Source organism: Oryzias latipes, chromosome 13 (genome assembly GCF_053564925.1).
Source record: "Oryzias latipes strain Hd-rR chromosome 13, Olatipes_Hd-rR_3.1".
NCBI lineage: Eukaryota > Metazoa > Chordata > Actinopteri > Beloniformes > Adrianichthyidae > Oryzias > Oryzias latipes.
Window position 1 is genome coordinate 22638357 of NC_136249.1, and position 12251 is coordinate 22650607.

The 12251-nt window shown below is 42.0% G+C and overlaps 1 protein-coding gene across 8 annotated transcripts in view; it reads left to right on the forward strand.

Annotated features, from left to right (window-relative positions):
- Positions 1-12251, forward strand: part of cux1a (cut-like homeobox 1a) — a 56315-nt gene that overhangs the window by 15644 nt on the left and 28420 nt on the right. For all 8 annotated transcript variants that reach the window (XM_011482510.4, XM_011482509.4, XM_011482512.4 and 5 more), the window contains exons 2-5: positions 1190-1300; positions 4556-4603; positions 8189-8267; positions 11741-11878. In XM_011482510.4, coding sequence (XP_011480812.1) covers positions 1190-1300; positions 4556-4603; positions 8189-8267; positions 11741-11878 — 376 coding nt within the window. The remainder of the gene's footprint in view (positions 1-1189; positions 1301-4555; positions 4604-8188; positions 8268-11740; positions 11879-12251) is intronic.

Sequence of the window (12251 nt, forward strand, 5' to 3'; positions counted from 1 at the left end):
ACTTCTCATCAAGCTTCTGCACACGCTCGAATTCACTAACAGACAGGGCAGCTGCTCCATGGCCATGGGCAGGCGTGCTGCTACATCAACTGCTCTGTGAGCAGCTAGAGCAAGATGGCTTGTAAGCAAGTGAGAATTTTTTTCTTTTTTTTGTTTTACTCTCTGTGCTGCTGTGTAAAATCCATAACAGAGGACAGTCAACCAAGTCTGTCTGCCTAATCATTTTTTTTCTTTGATCTTTTGTGGATAAAACAAGATCACTGCTGCTCAGGGAGTTAAACTTAATGCTGATGTGGGAAAATCTCCTAATTAGTACTTGGTAACGTTGCTTCTTTAGAGGGTTGTAGTTTTTGGGGTGTGGGCAGTGTGGGGAGGCGGTTCTATGTGCTCAAGTGTGTTTTGGGACCTTGTCTGTAGACTGAGCCACAAGGGCCCCTGTGGTAATGTGTGTATTAAATGATTAGTGTGTTAGTTAGCATAACGGCCCTTCAGCAGCGTTTAATCACTCTCTGGGGTGGGCAGCCTCACAGGAGGTGGATAGAAGGGGTGGGTGAGGGAGAGAGGCGGGGGTGAGGGAGAGATTTAAACTGAGGAGATGGAGCTGCTGGTTGACTGAGTGAATTATATGGTGAAAGCTCTCAAGATGACGGTGAAAAAAAAAGGAGTATGCGTGATGCGGGGCAAGACTCCAAAAGAAACATCATCCTGCAATATTCACACGCTCAACACAGACACAGATGCAATCTCAGAACTTGTCAGAATTTGACCCAAAATCTATACAAGTTTCAAGAGTCTGCATTACGTAAAATACTAACTAAACGCTCAAAAAGACCGGTTAGAGCTGATGATCATTTTCTATAAAGTCATTTTGCTGAAAGAGATCATGAGGATGAGATTAGTCAACATTAATGCAGGTTTCAAAGTTATTGTTTCTGGAGTGAGTTGCTACTAACTGATGATTTGACATTACTAGTGGGAAAGTTCATTTATTGGTTGCAGTGTTGTTTATATCATCTGTGATTTTGCTGCTGCTCCATTTAATCATCGGTTCTACTGGAACTGGACGGCTGGTGCAAAAACAATTCCTGCTTTTCATTCTTTATGAAGATGAATGTTTACTGTATGGACTGCTGTACCGATGACAAAATGCACACCGGAAACCTTACAAAATTGTGTGTTTGGTTTGCAGAAAGAACTAGATGCCACCGCCACACAGCTTGCCAACAGACAGGACGAAAGTGAACAGTCCAGGAAGAAACTAATTGACCTGAGCCGTGAGTTCAAGAAGACCACTCCAGAGGTGAGAAAATCCAATGTTTACTGACGTGTCCCAACATAGGAAACATGCACACACAACTCGCGATTCACAAACTGTCAGTTTGCTTCAGCTACTGTTCTACTTTTTCGTAAGTGCACCTCTAATTATTTACAAAGAAACCAATAAGAAAGAGAAGACAACACAAGAGATATACAGGCTTGGCTCCCAAAAATAGTATCTCCATTAGTTTCCGTGAAATCCTGAAGAGACAAAACAGAAAACCCCTCAGGAGTTTGTATTATCTGACCTAGTTTTTCATAGGAACAGAAAGTGTGGTCTGTTGGTGTGTGTATATGCAGGGAGAAAGGCAGAAAGTCAGAGCAGGGATGAGCAGTAGGGGGAGAAAGAGAGAGTGTGACACCACTACTAAGTGGGATCAGGAGGGAATTCTGTCCTATTCCTGTGTTCCCATCACTCCTCCTGGGAATATTTGTTTCATCTCTGTTACCAAGGCAACCCCGTTCCAACCTCAGAGAGAAAACAAAGTATTGTTGTGTTATTATTGGTAATGTCACCATGGTGAATTATTGATGTTGGTATAAATTATGTATGAATGGTGTACACAGTGGATAGAAAATTGTCAACCCTCGGTAGAGTTGACAGTAGGCCCTATTATATTTACCACAGGATAGGGATTGTGACTATTGACTCCAGCATGTTGCCCATCGTGGTTACAAGAATATACACACGAGAGAGAGCCATGCCTGCATACAGAAGATGCAAGTTTTGCTTCACCCTACTCATTCATCTCTAGTCTGATTTCCAAGTATAACCACGTTACTAGTGACAGAGGGAGTCGAGACGGACACAAGGAAATACACATGTAGAGGCCGAGACGCCTATGCACACAGAGAAAACACGAAGAGGCAAAGGCTAAAGCACACAGAGGCAGATAGCCTAGATCACAGAACAGGACACACACATTCATCAGTGTAACAAGGCTGTGATTTAGGAAGGCTCCTCTGGCGTCTGTGTGGCCCCTGGCATCTCCCTGGTATGTGGAGGAGGAATCTGAGCCAGGCCAGACGAGCGACAGGATTCATTACAGGGCTCTAACCGGCTCAATAGGAATCGGCAATAAAAACTGGGCAGTTGGAAGTACAGAGGCGTCGAGACTGCCAACCAAACAGGCTTGGTCATAACATGCGATGGCTTTCGCTTGATTAAAAAAAGTCTTGTGTGTTCATGGAGCTGTGTTCTCTCTCATGTGGGGCTGTGTATTTGGTTGACCAGCCCATAGAGGGGGCTGTCAGCTCTCAGTGGTCTGTGTCAGTCAGCGGAGATCACAGTCACATCAGATCAGACTGCATTAAGCTGAGCGGGAGTCCGTCTCTGATCCATTATTCAACAACCAGGAGACCGGCCCACATTGACTGTGTCTCGTCTGCTGAGCTGTACTCGGCGTGAACTGCACTCATGGTCTGCATAATAACATGCACACACTCGCACAGCAGGTTTTGTAGCATTTTGAAAGTAGTGCAAAGAAATGCAGCGTGAAAACAAAGTTTTTATAATTTATTAGGTCTGACACACTGTCAAATTTTTAAGACTACATCTCACTGTGCTTCCTAAGTTTCCTAAATTATTCATTGAGTTCTTAATTTCCTTTTAGTTAGTCAAGTCCGCTCTACTACAGTGTTGTAAAGAAAAGGGTGGGAATGGTTGTAAAATGCCCCAAAGATTGCTAGCCAAAGGCAGTAGCAGTAAAACAACTTTTGTGTTTGTGTGTATATGTGCATGGATGCAAAGACACAGTTTGTGTTTAGCTGCAGGGCAGACAGACAGGGAATGGGAGTTCCATACTCCCTGGAGGATTCCTCGGGCTACCCTGTCTGCTGTCTGCTGGCAGCCTACACACCGACCATCCATCTCCTGGTGCATGGGCCCCTCCACTCCCCTCAACACACACACACACAGACACACACACATATAGAATGACCGTGTGTGCATTGTTATGTTATATGGTCATAAATCTTTGTAGGGGGGAGCTGAAGGAGCAGCTTTTGAGCGGACCAAATGGGTTTAGTGTCCTGGCGATTGAGTAGCTCACTGTTGTATTTTGAACTGCTTTACCTGCTTTAAAATGTTTTAGTCTTTTCATCTTTTGCAGCATTATTGTTGCAGTCAAAAATGGTTTGGTCTCTTAGTAAGGGGTGTCTAAATTTGTTTAAGTAAAATAGAAGAAAACAACAGAAATCTCAAAACCACACCACAACTTGATGGAAAATTCAAATATTTGGTTTCATATAAGCGCTCTTTAAAAAAAGGAAAGCTTTCGCAAAAGAGAATAAGGTGCAGGGTTCAGGTCATTATTCACACCAGGGGAATATTGAATTGGACCAGACAAACTGCCATGGTGACCCCTGATGAGTCAACAATAAACCAGGGTCACAGAGTTCATGACCTGTCCTCAGCCGCAGACAAACGGCCTGTCTGCACCAACCTGGGACTTGCCCAGTTCCAGACACTGGTCACAGGTCATTTTGGGATACTCATTACCCAAAGTTGTCACTTAGATGTCTAGGTGGAGGTTTGAGAGAGGAAACACGGCTCCTGAACAGATATCTGTCGTTGCCCTTCTTCATTAAGTTGACTTGTGAGTGTGAGAGTGTCCACAAACTGTACAAATCAAGTGTTCCTGAACAGAATGTCCTATTCTGCTGCACTTCTTACCATACGCTCCAGTTCAGTTTGTCAGCATGGAGGCTCGCCTACAGCGTTCTGATTTGCATGTTCCCTTGATACATACTCAACTTGCTGTCTAATCTAAAACGGCTGACTTTTATTGGAAAGTCAAACAATGGGACATAGATAAAGAAGCATTTGTTTTATATTAAAGAAAGTTGTAGAATGACCTAAGCAGTAACTTCAAGCAGAACTGAAAAGACAATTTGCATTAACTGTAGATCTGCTCTGTGGCTTATTGACTCTGGCTCACACGCACTTCTGATGCCTTGGGTGGCCCAGGTGGTGCTGCACCTGTTCCTATAAGGAGCACGGTCCAGCACAGCACCCTGGGCAATAAACCTAGCTTTACTGCTTTTTCTTTTGCTGATCTTTTATACACCCTACTAAATTCAGTTTCAGTAAGTGGCGAGAACGGCATTTTCTCAATTCAATTACAGAAGTGCATGTTTATTATTCTTTATATGGGTGTCACATGGTTTTGTATATTCATGTCAAAAATGAAACTCTTTGAATATCTTGATTTACTTATCTATCTCCATTTTTCTTCAGGATTTACGGAAACAGGTCGCCCCTTTGCTTAAGAGCTTCCAAGGAGAGGTGAGTTTGTTATGGAATGTATACTGACACTTGAAAACATTTTAATTTCATATAAGTTTTATTGACTTAGTGTTGCTCCCAATCTCAGTCTCTGACATTCATTTTTTTCTTTACACTTGCCCATTAAAGTAGTCATTATTTTGCTTAGACATCTTCTGTATTTACTCTTGCCTCGATCTCATTTCCCTTCTTACCTCTACTTCTTTTCTCTGCTCTGCTCTTGATTTTCTGTCCTATTCATGAAGTCCTGTAGCCCGAGGGTGTGTTTAAATTGCATCCTGCAAAAAAGTCACCACAAAACCCTAGCTTAAGCCAGTTACAATTCACTGACTGCCATTTCCTCTGACTTTGTATGTCTGCATTGTACAGTGGGTTTATTAGCCTGTCTTTTAAGGGAAGGTTTGGTGAATCATGAACTATTTCTTGGATGGATAGATAGATAGATAGATAGATAGATAGATAGATAGATAGATAGATAGATATACACACACTCCTACTGCTGCTCACTTCTATCTCCTTCCTCATCATATTGGCCTAATTCCATTTTGACTCCTCCTTTCTGGCAGCTATGCACTTGCAGTTCACTCCTGTATGTGAAAGTCAGAATGTTGGAGTGGAAGCGGCTGGTTCAGATTCAGACAGGGGCTTTATTTGGGGTTGGAAAGGGTGGGTGGGTACTCGCAGACATACATACACATACTGTAGGACACACACATTCTCAAGCAAAATCATCTCAATACATAGTGACAGGGCTGTTTTGCTACTGGCCATAGAGCATTACAGTTTAACACTGGTTTAGTTTCCATATTCTTGTGTTAGATCAACAACCACAGCCAGTGGTTATGTAAAAATGCTGTAATTTATAGTGGTTCCACCATGTTCTGCTGATGATCCACAGTCTATTTAGAGAACAGAAACACCAGCATAATTGGGGCTTTGTCAGCTGTTTCCACCATCTTTATGTTGACACACCTTGGCGGCATGCACACCAAAACTTGCTGAGACTCGTAGTGGGTGGTCGCGGAACTGAGAGACATTATCTTATGATTATTGAGATAATACTGTACACCCGCGCCAGTCTCAAAACAGCCCATCAATCAGACGACTATTCTGCACACTTGCATGCCACAACACGAGTCGCTATGAGGATACGTAATTTTACCCTGTCTTTGTTTGCTTACCCTTCAAACCTTTGATCAAGGACAAGACAGCGCCAAGAACCATAGGGGGTCTTTTTAGATTCTCTTACAAACCTATCTTTTAACTTTTTATTCAGGAAGTTGTGGCTAAGTCAAGTAAATATGGAGACGAACCAATAAAGAGTTTCAACCCGCAAATTTTAAGGCTTAATTGCTTTATTTTTGTGATTGAAAGGTACATGCCTACTGGTATGATTTTTACCAATAATTGTAAAGTTTCCACAAGGCCAGTTTGGCAAACCGGTTTTGTGTTTATATCGAATGCTCAGTGTTTCTTTTTGGTCCATCGATCAGATAAGCTTTTCCATTATCCAAGGCCTTAGTCTCTGCTTCCCATAGCCTCCTCTTATCAGACTCCACTGGGGCCACACACACACACAACACACACGTACGTATGTACAGGTCAGCCTGATGCCCTTCACACACTATGGTTGAGATAGGGGAGTGAGGCAGTGCTGAGTGATGGTGGCACAAGGTGCTGACGTACGTATGTATGTGTTTGTGTGTGGGGATGTGTCAGGGATACCTTTTGCTATTGTAAGCATTTCTCGCCAATAACCCTCTGATACTGGTGAGGTATCATTTGTGTCACTTCATTTGTTGTGTATGTGTGCAGGATGGGGGCAGGGGAGCGTGTAATAGCAGATGTCATTGGGATTGGTTGAAAGAACTGCAGTTTGGAACAGCAGGCTTGGATTTGCAAATCCTGGGTGGTCTTCTAATGGTTCTGGTCTTGCAGTTAACCTGCCTTTAACAGTAGGGTGTGTCCTACATTAAAAGTCTATTTCCTGCCTCCCATGTCGGGCTATATAAAGCTGTTGTACCACTAACCTTGGCCCAGTCACTGCACAGCCATGTTGCTGATTTCTTTTACTGCTATCAGCAAAAACATTTTTGTGAGGGTTTTTTTTGGTTTTGTGTCTTTCCACATTGTAATCTTTAAATTTTTGATCAAACACAGTTTTATGTAGATATGAATAGATGTTTGCACACAAGCCGGTTGTTGGTGTGCCAAAGGTATAAGTGCTGAAAATTTGTAATCTTCCATTTGAGGATCATGATCACTTAATTTGAGACGGCATTTGAAACTGTAAAATGCACAATGTAGCTTGATATGTGAATCAGTGAAATGAGTGGGGTTTTGGGTGTGTCTGTGTATGGGGGTGAGAAAAATAGCAGGCTGGTAAAACAGGCTGAAGTGCGTGACGGAGACTCATGTGAGAAACACTGACACTAAAACAACTCAGAGGAAAAGTAATGAGTCAGACAACATGAAATTGACAAGAAATGAATTGAAATAAAAATACAGTGGAGGGCGGGGGGTTGCTGGCACCAGCCTACTCAGGGCCAGATGTTTTGCGGCTAAAATCTAGAGATGAATCAAAGCCATGTGAAGAGATTTATTAGGTTCCCATAGGAGCACAGGCAGTATTACATGTAACCCGCTCTGTTTACAGTGGCAAGAACCCCTAACCACCCATCAACTACACTACTGGCTTGGCTGGGAATGTGAAGACTTTGTATTTGGGCTTATATAGGCTTTTGTCTTCATTCTTGTTCTCTTTGTTAATGCGCTGGAGGAGTTGGAAGAGAAACACAAGGCTGTTTAGTCTGAGTGCATGAGCCAGAGTAGTCAGCTGTACCTCTGCCCATTACAGTAGCACCATCTGAATGTCTTTATTTGGCATCTGTTTCCTTAGACTCTGACTTGACTTCAGATGTTTTGCCTACGCTCCCTGTTTCTCATATTGAAGAGTGACACTTGGGCTGTAATCCAGCCATTCCTTTGTGTTTCGGTTTTAAAAACGTTACAAAAGTTTTTTTTTTTTTAAAGAATAGTTTTTTTATGGATCCTTCTTAATGCTGTCCAATTCAATAACGTTGGGGATGGAATGCATGCCGTGCCTGCCTGTGTTAATGGCTACATCAGTAATAGATCCACACTGTATTGCTGCTAAGAGCTGACTGAATAATCTGCCCCTGCTGTGGCTGGAAAGACTGAGCCAGCTGTTTAATGATGTCAGTGTGCTGGAGGGAACACACACTTTTATACACACTCACGCACGCACGCACATACTGATGGACCCGGGCACACTTGCTTGAGGACAGACCGACGTGGACATGCATAGCCGCATGGCAAACGAAACACATCCGTCAGCGGCTGAACAGCTGAACTGGATTTACGGGAAGAAAACACCCAAGCAGCCCCTGTCAAAATGCCCAATGACATGCAACACACCAGTGCAAACTGATGATGGACAGTTGTGTAGACTACCCCTAATGTGAAATTAATGGGCAGACTTTCAAAATGGATGAATTTGACAATTGGAAATGAGGTTGTGTATGTGAGAATTAACCAATACTTTTTCTTTTGTCATCTTTGCAGATCGATGCCTTGAGTAAGAGGAGTAAAGAAGCAGAGGCCGCCTTCTTGAACGTATACAAGAAAATAATTGATGTCCCTGGTAAGAACAAGCTTAATTTCATGCTGTATGTCACAGTGTGTCTATTTAAACCCATCGAGCATAAATCTTTGGATAAACAGTTATTCATGCACTCAATATCCGTAGTGCAAAAGAGAAAAAAAAAACGACGCTGCTCCTTCAGTGCTCATCGACGCATTTACAGGGCTCTAATATGTAGCCTGGAGATCTCAGCCCAACGAGTGTAGCTTTTAGATGGTCTTAACAGAAGGTGCATTTTGATATGGGTGACTGGTGCACTCACTGATGGCTGCGGTAAAGTGCACACACTTGAGCAGTCCCGTTCAGCACACGGAGGCTTAGGAAAGTTACAGAACACGCAGTCACAGTGTTGCTGGTTGAAGATTTTCAGCTGTACGGGAGCCCTTGGGGGACTGTGCATGTAGGAATGAAAAAGGAGTTGAGTTCATCTATAGCGTAAGGAGGTCATCATATTCCCACATGGATAGACCTACAGTAATATCTTTGGATTGTACTGCTCCCAATAAGTCAGCGCCAGCTCTGACGGTGCTATTCTTAACTTGCAGCGAGACAATGATGTAATGCCTGATGCACACACACACCCACGCACACACACACACACACACACACACACACACCCACACACACACACACACACACACACAGACCAGCCTGACTAATGCAGCAGTCTTGAAAGAGGAAACACTGTGTTTTGTTCTGTCTTCTGTCAGCTGAAGGCCTGGTTAGTCAGCCAGTGTGCTCTGCTTTAGATTAAAGGTGTCTGGCGAGAGTGTTCAGCACCAGTGGCCCACAAGTCAAACTGCTTTTAACTGGTTGTGCAGCTGGCTTGAAGAGGGCTTACATGAAGGACAAAAGTTTGATAAGAAGCAAAGAAAGTTCATTTCCAAGGGCGCCAAAGCCGATAGGATCCAGAACGTACAGTTATGCTGCTTCGGATTTGTTTCCGTTTGTGTGTTCATGTGGGACTGTAAAAGTGAGCGTGTGTTTATGCAAAGGTGTATGTGCGTGCGTGCCAAAACGGAGCCCTCCATGGCGTGTCACCTTGACAGCACAAAATCAGCATGAAATTCCCCAATCGTTCTCTGCTGATCTCTCATTAGCATAGTTAAGATATCTAACTGCGTCAGACATTAGACACACACACATACACACAGAGCCCTTACCCCCCCAGCTGTAAGCTGTCAGTTCCTCTTATCTGTACAACACACACACACACAAACACACATACGCATAAACTGCTCTTTTAGCTGGCATGCTGATGAGCGTCGCCTGCGTCTCTTGGCTGCCTGTCACCAGTCTGCCACCCATGAGCACCAATCAGATGTGATTGGCCTGACTGACAGGGCTCTCTTCATCACACTGACAGTTAACCCTGCTGTGTGTTCCCAGAGTTGTTGGTAAAAGGCCTCTAGAAAGTTTCTTTTCTTCCCCCTCTGTTTTTGTGTCTTTAATCTCTCATTTCTCTTTCTACTGCTCTTTTTTTGTGGCGTTCCTCCTTGTCCAACTGTCTGCTCCCATCTTTCTCTTCTCTCTGGCTTTGAAACTTCATCATAGTGAGCACTTTAACTGATCACAGCCCAATAATATTTCTTGTTAATGTCTCTGATCTATGTTCCCATCTAAATCTACTGATATCTACTCCAGTTCTCCTGCTGCGTTAGCAATCGATGAAGACAACAACCCCCCTGCGTACAGTGCTAGTGTTTATCTGATAAATTAACAATGCTCCTCTTTATAATGGCTTACTTAGTATCATTTAGTGTACTTTGTGCTGAACTTTTTGTCAAAGAGGAAAGACAGTATCCAAGATGTACTCAAACCTGAACTAACTGTGATTATCAATATAGGTCAAAAGCAATTTAGAAGACAATTTGTCAAGCTAGAAGAATTTACATCAGATTATTTGAGGTGTCCTGTATGGTTCAGTTCCTTAAAAACTCATATTTGCTGATGATACAAATGTATTTTACTCTGAAGAGGATTATAAGGAACTTAGCAATGTGGTTAATGCAGAGCTAAATAAAAGGACAGATTACAACAAATTATCTTTAAACGTAAAGCATTTTTTTGGTCATTACAAAGTAAATGCAGGGTTATCCAAAAAATAACACGACATTTATTGTCTGCTCCTGATTCTCTGTAGTTTGAATAAAGAAATACTCAGTTTTAATCTTACTTTTCTTTATATATGTTTTTCCATTATGAAAAAAATGCAACAAAAAATGTTTAAAAATACAGAAAACAAAGTTTTCGTCGGAATCATTGACACCTAGAATTCCCTGGTTGTTGAAACAATTTCTTAGGGTATGTGCATTTAGAGGACTGTTTAATTTTTTGTTATGATAATCAATGAGTACTACATTTTTTGTGGCATTAATATTTATAGCTATACAAGATAATATTCACTTGGACTGATAAAGTTTAAATAACTACATAGATGTTAAGTCTTGTATTATGGCAACTGTATAAAAAAAGTTAAGTAAAATACAATACGGGGAACGGTTTATAAAGCTGCTTCCACTTCCTTTTAATGCTATTTCTAAAACTATCTGTCAGTCATTATATATAAGTGGGTTTACTGTGTTGTGTGTGTGTGTTCTGTATGTAAGAGTCCATCTAGGTCTATGATTGATTAGAGTAATTATAATGGCACCATTTGAAGCGGCTGGACGGCTCAGTTGGCTGTGGGGTTTCAAACCAGGGTTCGTTTCCCAGGGGGCACGATGAGCTTCGTCCAGTGTTGGTCCTTGGGAGAGACCCTACACGCTACTGGCTAACTATGTAACCACAAGTGGGCCCAAATGTTGGTCTGCCTGGATAAAATACAGGGTGTGTCAGGAAAATCTCGGCCAAAGCACCTGTGCCAATCAGTGAAAGCTGATTCGCTGTGGCGACCCCCGAAGGGAAATGCCAAAAGGTGAATAACTTAATGGTATCATCTGCATGTCTTTATTTTTTTAATCAGTTTAAGACTATATATCCTGTTTGATTTATTTTTGTGTTATTTCTCCTATTTTCTTTTTTCTCTTTTGATTTCTTGATCTAAGAATAAACAACTTTGAGCCTTAATTGATGCTGCTCATCTCCCCCAAATATGAGGCAAATTACTTTAAAAATGGTAGACATGTTAAGTCTACCAAATTTTGTTTTGCATTTTAACCGTTGCATATAAAGCACACCCTAATGAATTATATACATTCTATATTCCAATAAAGAATGTTCATTATTCTGTTCTAAATTAGTATTCTCACTGGAATCAGTCATCCTTCAGAGCAAAATCAAAGCTATGGTTGGCTCCAGAAATGTTCTCTTGGAGCTTTTAGATTAATTGCCTTGCTCAAGGACACTTCACCAGGACAAACTCCTGCTCTCACAGGGCCTTGACTGTAGTTATTCCGAGCTCTCTACCTTGCCGCCCTTGCTTGTCTAATCTGCTTTGCAGTGTGTTAACACAGTGTGTTTTTTCTCCCCAGACCCTGTACCTGTGCTGGAGCTGGCTCAGCAGCTGCAGCTGAAGCTCCAGAGGATGCACGACATTGAGACAGAGAACACCAAACTTCGAGAGACACTGGAGGACTACAACAAAGAGTTCGCAGAGGTTAAAAACCAAGGTTAGAAACACTTGGGCGCAGATTTGCACATTTGAGCATGTTCCCTAACTTTCAGGGCACATGATTCAAATCTACACTCTTCTATTCATGTTGAAACCATCCGGCGTGATAATGTTTCAAGAGTTATTTTCTAATGATGCTTCTTTTCAGACTCTGGAGCACATTTCCAAACTTTTAAAGATCCCACAAACTTTAAAACTATCATGTTAGTGTTATGTAAATGTATATCTTTAGCCATTCAGATTCACAGAGTTCTGGGATTTTTACAGACTCAGATCAGACTAGTAATCCAATTTCCTATTAGTATATTTACCCATTTTCATGCCATTAGCATTTTTCTATATTTTCAGGAGTTAAACTTTGACTCTATGCT